Source organism: Oncorhynchus gorbuscha, linkage group LG10 (genome assembly GCF_021184085.1).
Source record: "Oncorhynchus gorbuscha isolate QuinsamMale2020 ecotype Even-year linkage group LG10, OgorEven_v1.0, whole genome shotgun sequence".
In the NCBI taxonomy this organism is placed as follows: Eukaryota; Metazoa; Chordata; class Actinopteri; order Salmoniformes; family Salmonidae; genus Oncorhynchus; species Oncorhynchus gorbuscha.
In genome coordinates, this window is record NC_060182.1 from 49,202,737 (window position 1) to 49,220,362 (window position 17,626).

Here is a 17,626-nt window from a genome sequence, read left to right on the forward strand (position 1 = left end):
CTTTTTTGCCCCAATTTTGTAGTATCCAATTGGTAGTTAGTCTTGTCTCATCGATGCAACTCCCATACGAACTCAGGAGTGGTGAAGGTTGAGAGCCGTGCGTCCTCCAAAACACAACCCAACCAAGCCGCACTGCTTTTTGACACAGAGCACATCCAACTCGCCAAACAGCCCACTTAACCCGGAAGCCAGCCGCACCAATGTGTCGGAGGAAACACCATACACCTGGCGACGGTGTCAGCGTGCACTGCGCCCGGCCCACCACAGGAGTCGCTAGTGCGCAATGGGACAAGGATGTCCCTGTCGGACAAACCCTCCCCTAACCCGGACGACACTGGGCCAATTGTGCGCCGCCCCATGGGTCTCCCGGTCCTGGCCGGCTGCAACAGAGCCTGGACTCAAACCCAGAATCTCTAGTGGCACAGCTAGCACTGCGATGTACTGCGCCACTCAGGAGGCCACAGTTAAATAGTTAACATACACACAGACACAGCGGTCTAAGGCACTGCATGGTGATTTGAACATACAGCTGCAGGAGGATGACTGCCCGCTGGCACCTGGTCATCTTCCATAACATCATTGATTTTGAAATATATCCATTTCCAAGATGACCGCATGTCAAGTCGTTTGTCTGTGACTAGTACATTTTAACCTACTAATAACCAAATTATTTATGGTTGCGTAACTTCGTTGTTGTGTTGTGCAAACGGTTTTATTTTTGCTGGTGTAAAGATCACAGGTCCTCCTCAACTCAGCACTTCATTACTTGACGTTTGCCAAAGTAACCCTATCTCTGGCTGGCCTGAGTTCCTCCTTCGTCTGCGGAGTGTCTTGTCCAAGCTACTCCTTTTTGCTCTTCGCCTGGCTGTCAGTGGCAGCTCAACAATCTCAATGTTCTCTCTATCGACCTCAACACCCAATCTACTCACATGCGCAAACACTCACATTCAGACTCATACATACACGCTGTCCCTCTCTCCCCGTACCTTCGTTGGCCTCTAATTTTTTTGTCAGAGAAAAATGACACTTTTCGTGGTATTTCTTTGTGCACTGACTTTACTGAACTCTGGAGAAAACAAACATTGTCGCTGGGTGATGACATCTGACAATGTGCTCTCCCGTCCATTGGACATTTTGTCTGCAGGAACTCGCTCTTTTTCACTCGGTCCACTCGTCCAAGTGCCAATGTATTTGTGGCATGATGTGAACAGTACGAATTTGTGTCACTACCAAGGTCTAATGGTTTTAAATTACTGTTTTGTATTGTCTGGAAACTCACTTGTAGAATTCGCTTGCAGTAGGTCTCTTAAAAAAGAGAAGCCGTGCAAGGTTATTAAACCGAGGTGCCTAGTTATTCTTCTTTTGTTGATATCAGGTAACGTGCAACCTAACCCTGGCCCTGATATGCAATGTCTCCAAACCCCCTCTGATTTTAAATCAAGATCTGGTTTTGGTATTTTTCATTTAAATGTATGCAGCCTGTTGTCAAAAATTGATGGGGTTAGGATTTGGGCTAAATCAACTGATGCTGATGTAATTGTGTTTTCTGAAACCTGGCTCAGCAAGTCTGTTTTTGATAAGGATATTTGTATAAGTGGTTACAATGTTTATTGCACTGACCATTTTAAGAAAGGTGGGTGTGTTGCTACATATGTAAAAACTAAATTCCCTGTAAGTGTGGCAAAGTCTGAAACTATTTGTAGTTTGAATTTCTTGCTTTGAGGTTATTGAGGTTTCAAAGCGTCTCTCTATAACTGTGATTGGCTGTTATAGACCCCCTGTGCTCTCGGTGATGCATTTTCTTATTTGACGCACCTTATGTCTAAACTTCTTTACAGTGAAATGATCTTGATTGGTGATCTCAACTGGTGTTGGTTAAAGCCGGTGTCTGATTTAAAAATGTTTTGTAATTCTATGAATCTTACCCAGTTGATTAACTCACCCACTCGCCCAAATCTTAAATGCCCAGATACATCTACCCTGATTGATTTGATGTTGACAAATGTTCCACATAAATATTGTGCGGTTGGTGTTTTTTGTAATGATTTAAGTGACCATTGTGCTGTTGTTGCTGTTAGAAATACTAAGGTTCCTAAAACAAACCCACGTTTTATTCGTAAGAGACATTTGAAGTGTTTTAATGAGCAGGCTTTCTTTTTTTGTTGTTAAATTTACCCTTTTTTCTCCCCAATTTCGTGGTATCCAATTGTTGTAGTAGCTACTATCTTGTCACATCGCTACAACTCCCGTACTGGCTCGGGAGAGACGAAGGTTGAAAGTCATGCGTCCTCCGATACACAACCCAACCAGCCGTACTGCTTCTTAACACAGCGCGCATCCAACCCGGAAGCCAGCCGCACCAATGTGTCGGGAGGGTACACCGTGCATCGCTGGTCCAAATGTCATCATGACGCCCATAGCAAGAAGCATAATGAATTCCATTATCGTGGCGTTAATGGATTTCACCTTTGAGTTTTCTCGCTGAACTCTTTCGAATGACTGCTCAACTTGAACTTGTTGGAAGTGTGCGCTTAGTATTTTTCTGCTTTTGTTCTGTGTAGCACTATTTTTCGTGGCGTCATTACGTCATCTACTTACATTATATATGTACGCACGTCAGCTTTGGCATCGGTTTTGCATTGTTGGATTTTGTTGATAATTCCGATATGCTCACCGATATATCGTGCATCCCTAGTTTGAATTGTTCCCTGGCATTTAATGGATGCCTTCGTGTCACTGATAGGCCAGGGGTATAATTTAGTCTCTGATTTGAAAAGGCAAGGAGGACAACCAGTGTACACTTTGGCCATCACTACCAGGGAAATTAAATGCTTTAAATGCAAACTTGAATTTGTATAAACCTGTATAAACCTAATGTCTTATTTCAGATCTAATCTATGTTGGCTTTATGGTTTTGTTGTACTCACTAAACCTAAAGAATACAGTCAACACAGAAGAAACAATTGATCAGACAAATAGTTTCACAGACACGGATCAATCAGGTCTTTCACGCACAGTCAACAGGCCCCCCAGGGAGCGGCCCAAAATCTCATGGGTATCAGTTTGGTGTAATCTACATTGAGCCAATTAGGACCTCAGTGGGGCTTCCTAACCCCTACGCGTCCCCAAGGACAGGACAGATGGCGCCCCACGTCGCCCCCGGCTAATCATTATCACCAGCTGGGGCCCGGCACGTTCTGGAGGGCGACCCCCGTGAGACCCCTCATTATAGGGGAAGAGGGGCATAATGACAGGCACGCGTGTAAAAAGAGGAGGAGGAAGGGGGTTAAATGGCACGGTCCATTAACTCTGTAACAGCTGTGTTAGTGTCACTGTCAGGGTGGTGCGGAGGGGTGGGGGGCTATTACTCTATTACTCACAGCAACAGATGCCCCCCACACCCCAGAAGGACACTGGATTAACTCAATTATTATTCCCACTGGGTATAATGTCTTTGTGTAGATTTAAGACAGCAAATGTTTAATTGAGCTGTCATTTCAGAGTCAACTATAGTACCATACATCTGTCACAGTATTACTCCCCCTCTCCTCCCACTATAATAATGTTATTGGTCCAGCAAAGCACAGCTACTGTGGACTGTCTTAGCAGGTATTTCTGTGAAGACAGGAGTGATATGGTTCATTGGCTCCTACCATTATGACAATTTCCTCTCAGCTGTCAAGGAATGAGATCACAATAAGATCCGATGGGTGATGTTTTGACTTTGCAAAAATGGGGAGATGTTCTAAAAATTTTTTTAGCTGTATTTATTCTTTTCACAAATGTCCATGGCAAGGGATTGATTTGGGTTTAAAGATAACTGTACCGTATAGGCAATTCAATGAAAAAATGTGCTTTCGATCAAGTATTTGAAATCTCTGCATTTGAACTGTCAAAATGGTGCCCTTTATATTTAAGATGGACAGGCAACCCTTATAATTTTCCTCATGTTATATGTTTTGGCTGGTGGGATATGAACTAACCATTTTCTATTCTTTATGATCCAATCAGGGTTCTCTGTTATTGGAGGAGTCAGCCGACAGCCCCGCCCCCAGCCCACAGAACAGCACCACCGAGTTGCCCCTCCCTCCTCCCCTGCCCCCACTCCCCATCAGCAATCTCACCCCGGCACCCCCTCCTCCCCCACCATTGCCCTCAGAAATGCCCACCTTCCAGTACAGCACCAACCAGCGACGCCCCTCCTCTTCAGGAAGTGAGTATTCACTCCTGCTATCTTCCGATTTTTCTTTTTCTTAATTTTTCTTTCCTCGCTTTCACTTCCTCTCTATTTTTCACTACCCCTTCCTTTCTTTCTGGCATTGTGCTTCTTCTCTCCTCTGCAGTCCATTCTGAACATGTTCTTTTTCATGTTACATTTGCTAGTTTCACAGATGGCAAAACCAGTGTCAATAGACTCCTTCTCCACTACCCCTGATGGTGCACTAATTCCTGGAAAGCTGAGTTGCGGCAGGCGCAAAACTGGAACAATGTTATCTCATTCTGTAGCCCGAGAGATGAGTCTGGCTTTACCGTCCCAGATAACTGATTACAAATGTATGCCCTCGCTCAGGGCTATCATTACCTTGAGAACCGGTTTAGTGTTCAGCAATTTCCCTAATTTCTCCCTCTCTCTCTCTCTTGACTGACTGGCACTACCTGACATGGTTGCTCTTTGCCCTTTCTGCTCCTCTGTTCTAGTTACAAAAATCGTGGTTACTGTCTATGGTTGGGGAAATGTGATTTTAGCAATATGTTCAATTGTTCCATTCCAGAGCATTGGTGCGTTGTGTCAGCACTATGATGTCAGCCGCTCTATAGTCAAAACCATAGAGATAAAACGTTCTCATATTTGATTTGTCCTGTTGAATTTGACACTCATCTGTCTTCTATTACGGTTGTCTACTAACAAGCTCTCTTTTTCCTCCTTCAATTGTGTCAATGGTCCTATCCCTCTCTCCTCTCCTGCCCTCCGGAACACCTGCTGTCTGTCCCCTTCTCGCTCTCCTCCTCTTCTCTCTCTCTCCACTGCTGCCTATCTAAAGGTGTGGAGTTTCTGTCCCCCTCTCCTCAGCCTGAAGGCGGCCCACTTAGGGTGATAAAGAGTAAGTACTAGTGGCTTCAATTAAACTTTACTTAACCCCTCATGGGCAATTATGGTGCGTCTTAAATCAACATCCTTGTTGTCCCTCTGGGCAGAAGACTTCTCTTTTAACCCATACAAACCATTTCCTTTATTTTCTTCCTCTCCTTTCTTTCACATCCACCTGCCTTGGTCTCACCATCTGCCTGCTGGAGACTTTGTCATTGGCGACACAGTCGATTAGGCAGAAAACTACAAAACAAATAAGTGGTCAGAGGCTGTACCCTGGTTGGTTGATGCATGTAATAAATGGTCAATACATGGGTTATAAAGAGGTAATAAGAGTGAATTAAAGCTGTAATTATAGATGGGTGTGGAACAAAGAGACCAGAGAACTTATTCAAATTAGGTGAGTGCAAAGTTTAGAGCGTCACAGAAAGACATACAATACAGAGCAGACATGATTCTGGTCAATAACATGGCAGATAAGCATTGAACATACCCTTTCTGCATTTCTATCTTCTGAAGTAGTCCCAATAAGCCCAGCAACACACGTTTCCTCCTGACGAGAGGGAGTTAAAGGGGAATCTCACCCTGGGGAATCTGGACTTGTGGTCATCATGTCTGAGGCATTTCTAGGACCGTGAGATGTTTAACACATAATTGCACAGGAGGAAGGCAGGTCAGGGCTTCCCCCGCAGAATGATGCACCCTACGACGCCTTGCGGTGTATTGATGTAGTCCAGCTCTGTGGCATTTGGCGAAGGCTGTTAAACTGTTTGTGGGTTCAGATATGGTTGTCCTTGTTCGATAGAGAGACATCTTTCAGCGATGTTCCTATCAACAGATTCATTGTTAAATATATGAGCAGACTTTTTTTTCAGTCTCTGAAAGACTACAACTTGTGTTGGGCGGTGCTTCGTGCTCTGGCCCCTGTCCCTCTCCCAAGATGGGCTTTTTCGAAGAAGAGGCTTAACAACAATTCTCTGGGCAAAACTGAATGTACTGACCAGATGCAATGGCTTCAAGTGATTCCTCTCATCAACACGAATTCGAAGATGGAGCATCTATTGTATGTATGGTGACATTCAACCATACATGCTTCAACCTGAATATAGCAAAGATGATTTGAAACAAAGGGTTGGATTTAGCAAACATTAGAAGCTCAGCTATGGCCGATGCCAGCATGAGGGCAGATGACATAATATGATATCTAGCTAACTTTTGTTTATCTACTGAAGCCCATATTGTGTATTGCTGGCTAACTTACTACTGTGTTATTGTGGGAGGGAAATCAAGTAATTTTTCTGTTTATTAACTTCGCTAGCTAGGTAGCTAGCTAACTAAGTTAGCTAAACAACTACCGGTAGCCATAGGTATGACCAAAAATAATGTTTTACAATCTGCATTTTTTTGTCTCTATTGTTTAACCTATTCTCTTTTTAGTCGTAGATATGGCTAGCTACTAAATAGCAAACTACAACGTTACAACCAGCCACCTAAAACTTGGTTTACTAGCAAACATTAGCACATGACTGGAATTGGCTAACTAGTTAGCCTGACACCTGCTAACTTGTCATGTGCCACGCCTCGCATTTGTAACTGTAAATCATTTTACTATGTAACATAATTTGATAAGGGTTGACATTGGTTATGATTATGACCGTGGATGCATTTCAATTTCACAAAATGGTATGCATGACGCAAGAGGATTCCAAACAGATGTAAATTACAAGCATATCCAGCAAGCTAGCTAGCTACGTTTACTAGCAAACAGTGAGGTGAAACAATAATAGAACAATTTACTGTTGTAAATCTCTAAAACAAAAGCTGGTTTCACTATAAACATATTTGCCTAAACCAGGGTGTATACTACATTAATTTGTTTTATTTTCAATTTTTGACTTTTTTTAAGCATTGTTAGCAAGCAGTTCACTGTAAGATCTACACCTGTTGTATTCGGCGCATGTGACAAATGAAATTACATTTTTTTGCCTTGCCAACGTAGTGGTGCGCACACTAAATGATGTAGCACAGACGGGGGGCCACGCACTGCAAGATTCTTCACTTGGTTGTGAGGATTGTCGATACCATGTTTTGTGTGATTAGATTTAACGTAGCTACAACAAACAGTGGCGTAAAGCAGCATCAAAGTTTTCAGTCACATTCACACTTGCCATACAGAATTGAATTGTCTAGCCAACATTTTGAATTGAATAACATTGCTTGTGCACTTCAGAGCTGTAACGATTTGACGCTTTGTTTAAAGGCAAGTACAAGCGTATATTATACTGAACAAAAATATCTGTCGTTCTGCCCCTGAACAGGCAGTTAACCCACTGTTCCTAGGCCGTCATTGAAAATAAGAATTTGTTCCTAACTGACTTGCCTAGTTGAATAAAGGTTTAAAAAAAGAAATATGAAGAAATCAGTCAATTTAAATGAATTAATTGGCCCCTAATCTATGGATTTCACATGACTGGGAATACAGATATGCATCTGTTGGTCACATACATCAAGAAAAAGTGGGCCTCACAATGGGCCTTAGGATCTCATGGTGGTATTTATGTGCATTCAAATTGCCATCGATAAAATGCAATTGTGTTTGTTTTCCGTAGCTTATGCCTGCCCATACCATAACCCCACCACCACCATTGGGGCACTCTGCTCACAATGTTGACATAAGCAAACCGCTCATCCACAAGAAGCCCTGTGCCCTGCGATTGTGAGGCCGGTTGGACGTACTGCCAAATTCTCTGAAACGATGTTGGAGGAGGCTGCTTTTGGTAAAGAAATGAACAGTCAATTCTCCAGCATCAGCTCTGGTGGACGTTCCTGCAGTCAGCATGCCAATTGCACGCTCCCTCAAAACTTGAGACAATGGTGGCAAATTCAAGTTGTATTTTATTGTATGTTATTTATCCAAAGATTTTCCATTACTGTTTTTTATTTATTTAAGCTTTATTTAAACAGGGACTCACATTAAGATTAAACAGGTCTTTTACAAGAGTCCTGTATACATTACAATTAAAACAGAATAATAAAACATACGTGTATAAAACTATTCAATTCAGCACACAATCACAAAATAAACATATTTAATAAAGCAATCACATTAAACTACATAGACGTCCTCAATCAATCATTTAAACTGCCTGAGTGGCACCAGCACATCTTACTGCTGTGAACTCTGTATATTGTTCCACAAATTAGGGGCAATAAAATTAAATGCAGATTTTCCCAAATCTGTGGAGACTGAAGGGATCTCTAGTGTTATCCATTCCTGAGAACGGGTTTGGTAAGTTATGATTCTTAACTTAATTAATGAAGTTACATATGCAGGGAGTTTCTGCCCGATTGCTGTGTAAATAAATGAAATAGAATGCAGCTCTTTTCTTACAGACAGAGGTCCATCCCACATTTTATACAGACTACAATGAGTCCTAAAATTGTCCCCTGTGATAAAACATATTGCTGAATGGTAGACTGAGTCCAAGGTTTTAAAACAGAGGTTGTGCCGCATGCATGTAAACAATATCCACACAAATCCAATACAGGGAGAAGTGTTGTTTGAACAATATTTCTCCTATTTTTAATACTAAGGCATGATTTATTTCGATATAAAAAAACTATCTTGGATCTTAGCTTCTTAGTCAGATTTTCTGTGTTAACGAAGGACAACTTGTCATCAATCCAGACACCCAGGTACTTATACTGAGAAACAATCTCAATTGGGGCTCCATTTGTAGCGCAATTATGCAGGTCTTCAGGGTCAACATTTCATGACCTAGAGAACAGCAGGAGCTTGGTTATACTTGTATTTAACACTAATTTAAGATCGAAGTGATTTCTGAAATTAATCAGTCATGTTGAAGTTCATGAATTGCCTGCTGCACCTAGGTGGCACCGGAATATAAAACTGTGTCATCTGCATAGAGATTACATTTACATTACATTTAAGTCATTTAGCAGACGCTCTTATCCAGAGCGTCTGCTCTGGATAACTGTTCCAGAGCGAACAGTTTTGACTGGGCTGAGCGGGAACTGTACTTCCTCAGTGGTAGGGAGGCGAGCAGGCCAGAGGTGGATGAACGCAGTGCCCTTGTTTGGGTGTAGGGCCTGATCAGAGCCTGGAGGTACTGAGGTGCCGTTCCCCTCACAGCTCCGTAGGCAAGTACCATGGTCTTGTAGCGGATGCGAGCTTCAACTGGAAGCCAGTGGAGAGAGCGGAGGAGCGGGGTGCCGTGAGAGAACTTGGGAAGGTTGAACACCAGACGGGCTGCGGCGTTCTGGTTGAGTTGTAGGGGTTTAATGGCACAGGCAGGGAGCCCAGCCAACAGCGAGTTGCAGTAATCCAGACGGGAGATGACAAGTGCCTGGATTAGGACCTGCGCCACTTCCTGTGTGAGGCAGGGTCGTACTCTGCGGATGTTGTAGAGCATGAACCTACAGGAACGGGCCACCGCCTTGATGTTAGTTTAGAACGACAGGGTGTTGTCCAGGATCACGCCAAGGTTCTTAGCGCTCTGGGAGGAGGACACAATGGAGTTGTCAACCGTGATGGCGAGATCATGGAACGGGCAGTCCTTCCCCGGGAGGAAGAGCAGCTCCGTCTTGCCGAGGTTCAGCTTGAGGTGGTGATCCGTCATCCACACTGATATGTCTGCCAGACATGCAGAGATGCGATTTGCCACCTGGTCATCAGAAGGGGGAAAGGAGAAGATTAATTGTGTGTCGTCTGCATAGCAATGATGAATGATGAGATGAATGTTACAAGTATCAACAGTGTTTCCTATGTCATTAATATACAAGGTGAACAATAATGGACCCAACATAGAACCCTGAGGAACACCCTTTTGAATCTAATATTCAGATTTAACCCAGATGGCCTGAGTTCTGTCGTTAAGATCATTCTGAGACCATGGCTTTCAAATATATTCACACATACAGAGATAAAATGGTGATTAAATGCATTAATGATATCAATTTTGTCAGTAATGGGGCCAGAATCTAAATACATTTCTTGGGGGAGAGAAGAGGAGACACAACCCTTCAGTGACGTAGCTGGATTCCCAGTACATTCAGAGAGTGTATTAACAACATAATGACCAGGCTTTTAACTAGTTTTCAGATTTCTGTGTGTAAAAAGAGTCTGTGAATGTAGCTTTGGCAAAGGCAGCATCTCTGTTGTGTATGACTTCAAATAGCTCTAATGCAAAATATGCAAACATTATTAAAGTGGACAGTGATTTCAAGTCTATGTGCAGTTGAAGTCAGAAGTTTACATACACTTAGGTTGGAGTAGTTACAACTCCTTTTTCAACCACTCCACAAATTATTGTTAACAAACTATAGTTTTGGCAAGTCGGTTAGGACATCTACTTTGTACATGACGCAAGTAATTTCCCCAACAATTCTTTACAGACAGATGATTTAACTTATAATTCACAGTATGACAATTCCAGTGGGTTTACATGCACTAAGTTGACTGTGCCTGTTAGACAGCTTGGAAAATTCTTGAAAATGATGTCATGGCTTTAGAAGCTTCTGATAGGCTAATTTACATAATTTAAGTCAATTTGAGGTGTACCTGTGGATGTATTTCAAGGCCTACCTTCAAACTCAGTGCCTCTTTGCTTGACATCATGGGAAAATCAAGAAATCAGCCAATACCTAAGAAAAAAAATTCCACAAGTCTGGTTCATCCTTCCAATTTGCAAACGCTTGAAGGTACCACATTAATCTGTACAAACAACAGTACGCAAGTATAAACATCATGGGACCACGCAGCCGTCATACGCTCAGGAAGGAGGTGCGTTCTGTCTCCAAGAGATGAACATACTTTGGTGCGAAAAATGCAAATCAATCCCAGAACAACCGCAAAGGACCTTGTGAAGATGCTGGAGGAAACGGGTTCAAAAGTATCTATATCCACAGTAAAACGAGTCCTATATCGACATAACCTGAAAGGCCGCTCAGCAAGGAAGAAGCCACTGCTCCAAAACCGCCATAAAAAACCCAGAGTACGGTTTGCAACTGCACATGGGGACAAAGATCATACTTTTTTGAGAAATGTCCTCTGGTCTGATGAAACAAAAATAGAACTGTTTGGCCATAATGACCTTTGTTATGTTTGGGAGATAAAGGGGGATGCTTGCAAGCCGAAGAACACCATCCCAACCGTGAAGCACGGGGGTGTCAGCATCATGTTGTGGAGGTGCTTTGCTGCAGGTGGGACTGGTGCACTTCACAAAATAGAAGGCATCATGAGGAAGGAAAATTATGTGGATATATTGAAGCAACATCTCAAGACATCAGTCAGGAAGTTAAAGCTTGGTCGCAAATCGGTCTCCCAAATAAACAATGACCCCAAGCATACTTCCAAGGTTATGGCAAATGGCTTAAGGACAACAAAGTCAAGGTATTGGAGTGGTCATCACAAAGCCCTGACCTCAATCCTATAGAAAATGTGTGGGCAGAACTGAAAAAGTGTGTGCGAGCAAGTAGGCCTACAAACCTGACTCAGTTACACCAGCTCTGTCAGGAGGGATGGGCCAAAATTCACCCAACTTATTGTGGGAAGCTTGTGGAAGGCGACCCTAAACGTTTGACCCAAGTTAAACAATTTAAAGGCAATGCTACCAAATACTAACTTAGTGTATGTAAACTTCTGACCCACTGGGAATGTGATGAAAGAAATAAAAGCTAAAATAAATCATTCTCTCTAATATTCTTCTGACATTTCACATTCTTAAAATAAAGTGGTGATCCTAACTGACCTAAGACAGGGAATTTTACTAGGATTTAATGTCAGGAATTGTGAAAACTAAGTTTAAATGTATTTGGCTAAGGTATATGTGTAACGGATGTGAAATGGCTAGCTAGTTAGCGGTGGTGCGCGCTAATAGCATTTCAATCGGTGACGTCACTTGCTCTGAGACCTTGAAGTAGTGGTTCCCCTTGCTCTGCAAGGGCCGCGGCTTTTGTGGAGCGATGGGTAACGATGCTTCGTGGGTGACTGTTGTTGTGTGCAGAGGGTCCCTGGTTCGCGCGAGGGGACGGTCTAAAGTTATACTGTTACATATGTAAACTTCTGACTTCAACTGTATGTAGGGCAACAGCTTCTAATGTACAAGTGATGGCTTTTTAACAGTCTTATGGCCTTGAGATAGTAACTGTTTTTCAGTCTCTCTGTCCCAGCTTTGATGACTGTGCCTGTTAGGGTGAACAGGCAGTGGCTCGGGTGGTTTGTCACGATCTTCCTCCTCTTCATCTGAAGAGGAGAGGAGAGAAGGATCAGAGGACCAAAATGCGCCGTGGTATGTGTTCATAGTGAATATTTAATTAAAGAAAGTACTGAACACTGCATACAAAAACAATAAACCAGTAAAGACCGTGAAGCTACAAATGAGACCTGTGTTGACACAAGCCACTAGCATAGACAATCACCCACAAACAAACAGTGCAACCCAGCCTACCTAAGTATGATTCTCAATCAGAGACAACTAATGACACCTGCCTCTGATTGAGAAACATACTAGGCCGAAATATAGAAATCCCCAAATCATAGAAAATCAAACACGGACTGCCCACCCCAACTCACGCCCTGACCATACTAAATAATGAATACAAAACAAAGGAAATAATGGTCAGAACTTCACATGGTTGTTGTCCTTGTTGATCTTTTGGCCTTCCTGTAACATCGGGTGGTGTAGGTGTCCTGGAGGGCAGGTAGCTTGCCAAGCTAAATTTATTTAGCCTCCTAAAGGTTGAAGAGGAGCTGTTGCGCCGCCTTCACCACACTGTCTGTGTGGATGGACCATTTCAGTTTGCCAGTGATGTGTACTCCGAGGAGCTTGAAGCTTTGTCGATGTGGATAGGAGGCTGCTCCCTCTGCTGTTTCCTGAAGTCCACGATCAGCTCCTTTGTTTTGTTGATGTTTCGTGAGAGGTTATTTTCCTGGCACCACACTCCCAGGGCCCTCACCTACTTCCTGTAGGCTGTCTCATCATTGTTGGTAATCAGACCTACTGCTGTTGTCATCTGCAAACTTGATGATTGAGTTGGAGGCATGCATGGTCACGCAGTCATAGATGAACAGGGAGTACAGGAGGGGGCTGAGCACACACCATTGTGGGGCCCCAGTGTTGAGGATCAGTGAAGTGGAGGTATTGTTTTCTACCTTCACACCCTGGGGGCAACTCGTCAGTAAGTCCAGGATCCAGTTGCAAAGGGCGGAGTTCAGACCCAGGGCCTTAAGCTTAATGATGTGCTTGGAGGGTTCTAGGGTTTTGAATGCTGAGCTACTGTCAATTAACAACATTCTTACATAGGTATTCCTCTTGTCCAGATGGGAGTGTGCGATTGCGTCACCTGTGGGGCGGTAAGCTAATTGAAGTGGGTCTAGGGTGTCAGGTAAGGTAGAGGTGATATAATCCTTGACGAGCCTCTCAAAGCACTTCATGATGGCGGACGTGAGTGCTACGGGGAGATTATCGTTTAGCTCAGTTACCTCAGCTTTCTTGCGTACAGGAACAATGGTGGACATCTTGAAGCAAGTGGAGACAGCATACTGGGAAAGAGAGTTTGAATATGTCCGTAAACACACCAGGCAGCTGGTCTGCGCATTCTCTGAGGACATGGCTAGGGATGCAATCTGGGCTAGCGGCCTTGCGAGGGTTAACACGCTTAAATGTCTTACCCACGTCGGCCACGGAGAAGTAGAGCCCACAGTCTTTGGTAGCGGGCCACGTCGTGGCACCGTGTTATCCTCAAAGCGGGAGAAGGTGTTTAGCTTGTCCGGAAGCAAGACGTCGGTGTCCGCGTAGTGGCTGGTTTTCCCTTTGTCTTGTAGACCCTGCCTCATACGTCTTGTCTGAGTCGTTGAATTGCGGCTCCACTTTGTCTCTGTACTGACGTTTTTCCTGTTTTATTGCCTTACGGAGGGAATAACTACTTTTTGTATTCGGCCATATTCCCAGTCACCTTGCTATGGATAAATGCGATGGTTCGCGCTTTCAGTTTTGCGTGGATGCTGCCATCTATCCACGGTTTCTGGTTAGGGTAGGTTAGGGTAGTCACGGAGAGCTACCGTCCTTTAGGTTTCACTCCAACACTAATCTAGCACAACTGATTCTAATAATTAGCTAGTTGATAAACTGAACAAGGTTATTGACAACTGGGATTGGAGAGAAAATCTACATGAGGGTAGCTGTCCGTGAACAGGGTTCTCCAACCCTGTTCTACATGGTCTTATCCTGAGCCACACTGGCTGCATTTACACAGGCAGCCCAATTCTGATATTTTTTTTCAACTAATTGGTCTTAATCAAGCCAGATCTATTTCAGAACTGATATTATTGGTCAAAAGACCAATTAGTGAGAAAAAAGGTCAGAATGTGGCTGCCTGTGTAAATGCAAACATAGTCCTTTATCTGGCTTCAGTACATTGGCAATTGTGTTTGGCATGGCGGGCTGAGGAAGCGGAGACTCTTTATTCTGGGCTTGTCCTGTCTGTGGTGAACGGACAACTGGATAAGACTGTCGAAAGTGGTTTCGAGCTTCTTAACCACCAACTGTTTGGTGCTCTAGTAGAACATTTGCTGGTACTGCACGTCTCCTGAAAAGACATGGTTGTGGTGTTGGCATTTTACACTCTTTGTGGAAGGGATGTAGGGCAACACGCCTTTGTTGATATATGTATCAATCAAAATGGACTGGCTAGCGTATTGTTAAGGGACAATGAGAGGACAGTGTGAGCTGCTTTTGAGAGGAAAGATCAGTCAACAAAGTGAATGGGATGAGGGGGGCTAAATAAGATGTGAAAATCTAAGGAAGGCTGTTCTAACACAGTATGAATGGTTGTGTATGGGAGATTGAGGAGAAATGGCATCTCAATCGCTCTCATACACAACAATTAATTTACTGTCTAAGCACAACTAAAAACCCCTTCCTCATCTCAAAGTACTTTATGTAAACATCCCCCATTGGTCCCCATTGCCATACCATTGTGGTCATATTGCTGTTACATTGTGGTCCCATTACCGTTCCATTGTGGACGGCTATTTACTGAGTAGTGCACCTGTCAGTAGTTATTTCACCTACTTATTGCCTTTCTGGCAAACGTCCTATGTCCACACCCTCAGCCTAAACACAACCATGCACATAGTGTTCGCACACACACACCAATCCACACCCATAGTTCTTGCCTCTAGAGAAAATACCACACCATGCAAACCTAAGCCTGTCTGCATTTGTGAACTGCTAAAGTTTAGCTTGTGCTCCTCAATGAAGATTTACTAGGACCAATTAGACGAAAGTCAACCATCAGTGGTTTCTATTTTATGGATATTTTGTCTATGGTCTTTGAGGATTTATATGTAAATATATGTATGAAACATAGTTAATCAGTCCAATTTAAAGAAATTCGGTGAATGTGACGTGTAACTTTTAGTTTTTGAATGGATGATGGTCCGGGATGGTGTCTAAGAGCTGAAAGGTGCCTGCTTCTTGATCTCACCTTATATCAATGGTCTGGCTGGCTCTGTGCGCCTGCACCGGGGTAGGCAGGTGGTCAGGTTGCTCATTAGCTTGACTGACTGAGATCACTCTCTCCCTCCCACTAATCCACCCTCAGAGCCTCTCTGAGCATGTGGTGGTGCTGGACAAGGCAGGGTAAGGCAAACGGGAGAAGGGGAAGGGGGGGTGAGGCTGGATCTTAAATCCAGGCCCAGTTTGGCAAGCCGCTTGCTGCCAGCGCCAATTACCACTGATTCCTTTATATTTCTCCCTGGTCTTTTATAGATGGCTGCTCTCTTTTCTCTGAGGATCGAGATGGAGAGAGCACAGGAGGGAGAGAGGGCGAGGGGGAGGAGAGGGAGTAAGAAGGGGTGGGTGATTGCATGAAGCTTTGCCCCGGTTGCTCAGTCAGCCTGTTGCCATTGCCTCCTGTTTCTGTTGCCTCGCAGCAAGTCTTGTTTTTGCCTCAGTCGGGTAGGAATGAATGAATGATCTAAAGTGAACTGGGTCGTCAAATTCAAAGGAGTTCCATACATAAATTCAGGTAATGTATCTATCCTACTGTTTTATTTATTTGTGTCAAGACTTATGCTTTGTCTGTCATTGGGACATTAAAGATTTTACCTTTTGGTGTCTTAGAAAAGGTATGATGACTCTGTAGTTATTTGCTCGTGTTCATTTTATCATATAGGTAAGAGTTTCACCTGCTGATTGAGCTGTCAGCCTGAGGCATTTAGCAGGTGATTTTGTTGTGAGGGTTCAGGCAGCTCTGTTGAATGTACCTTTTTAATTGTTAATGTTATTTGAATACGTTTGTGGTATCTGATCAAATTGAGTTGTTTGCGCTTCATTTCTTTACATTGACTTTACGAAGTGCATTTTCCATTTTTATAAATCACTTTAGTTGTTCAATATGGCAGCCATTGCATAAGTATGTTTCCCAGGTAACATAACAATTGTTTTATAACTGTTATTGCGGTAATAGACATTGTCACCATTGTCACTTGTTGCATTATGACAGTTCAGACAAATCACCTGTTGGCATCGCAAGTTGTGTAGCCTATTCATTACTTTACCAGATGGAAACCCCCTGTTGTTTCTCTACTGTCCTTTACACTGTTACAATTTCCAAACAAAGTGCTTTTGTTCCCGGAATTAACAATAAAGACCGCAATTATTAGCAGACCCTATTTTAGGGCACTGTTCTGTTGTAAGGGGATTAGGGCTCGTGGCAGCCTTTTGTTTTAACTAAGATTCCACTTTTATGTCTGAATCTTAGTTTTACACAATGAGCTGTGCCGGAGCATCCCTAACCTGTGCATTTTGATTGTGTTCCGAATTGGTCATGTGAAATCATTTGCTGCCCTTTTCTCTCAATAGCAGCAAATTGGCAGTGTGTCAATCTTATCTCTCCATTGGTTCTAGAGTGGTGCAAAGTCTTGTTTTTTCCCTTGATGCTGCACTCACAGATTATTTGCAGATTTGCTGAAATATATAATTTGGTGCACATGACCCCTCTGCCCAAAATTGTTTTGTTTTAGTTTCTAAACCATATGGCGATTAGTTAAATGCTAAGTGGAGGCCCCACTATAGTCCTTTCACGAGAGTGTCATTTTACTTCAAGTGCAGCCAGGCAGGTACTCTAAAAAGACAATAAAACCCGCATCAAAAGGTTCCTCTCTGCACTCGTCTCCCCTTTTGCGTTTCACACATGCCTTACTATTGTCTGCTGACGAAGAGAAAATATTCTACAGCCAGGTGTCTACCAGTGTCAGGGTCCTTAATTTCAGGGTTCTTCATTTAGAGTATTCTGAACATTAGACCTATCAGGAAGTTGGTGTTCCTATCTCTACCAGTGTAAGAGCAGTGGGCTTCTAAGAATTGCAAAGATCCTGTGGTATTAGTGGAATGAGGGAGTAGTCTTCACCCAACAGTAATTGTAATTTATATACTTAAAAAGCTATGATAATTATTTTGCCACAAGCAGGATTGAAACCCTGGTATATAGGGGTGGAAGCCATTGTCGTTA

The 17,626-nt window shown here is 43.2% G+C and overlaps 1 protein-coding gene across 2 annotated transcripts in view; it reads left to right on the forward strand.

The window, feature by feature from the left end:
• Window positions 1-17,626, forward strand: part of LOC124046202 (espin-like) — a 129,451-nt gene that overhangs the window by 48,575 nt on the left and 63,250 nt on the right. For both annotated transcript variants that reach the window (XM_046366317.1, XM_046366318.1), the window contains exons 9-10: window positions 4,012-4,213; window positions 5,043-5,102. In XM_046366317.1, coding sequence (XP_046222273.1) covers window positions 4,012-4,213; window positions 5,043-5,102 — 262 coding nt within the window. The remainder of the gene's footprint in view (window positions 1-4,011; window positions 4,214-5,042; window positions 5,103-17,626) is intronic.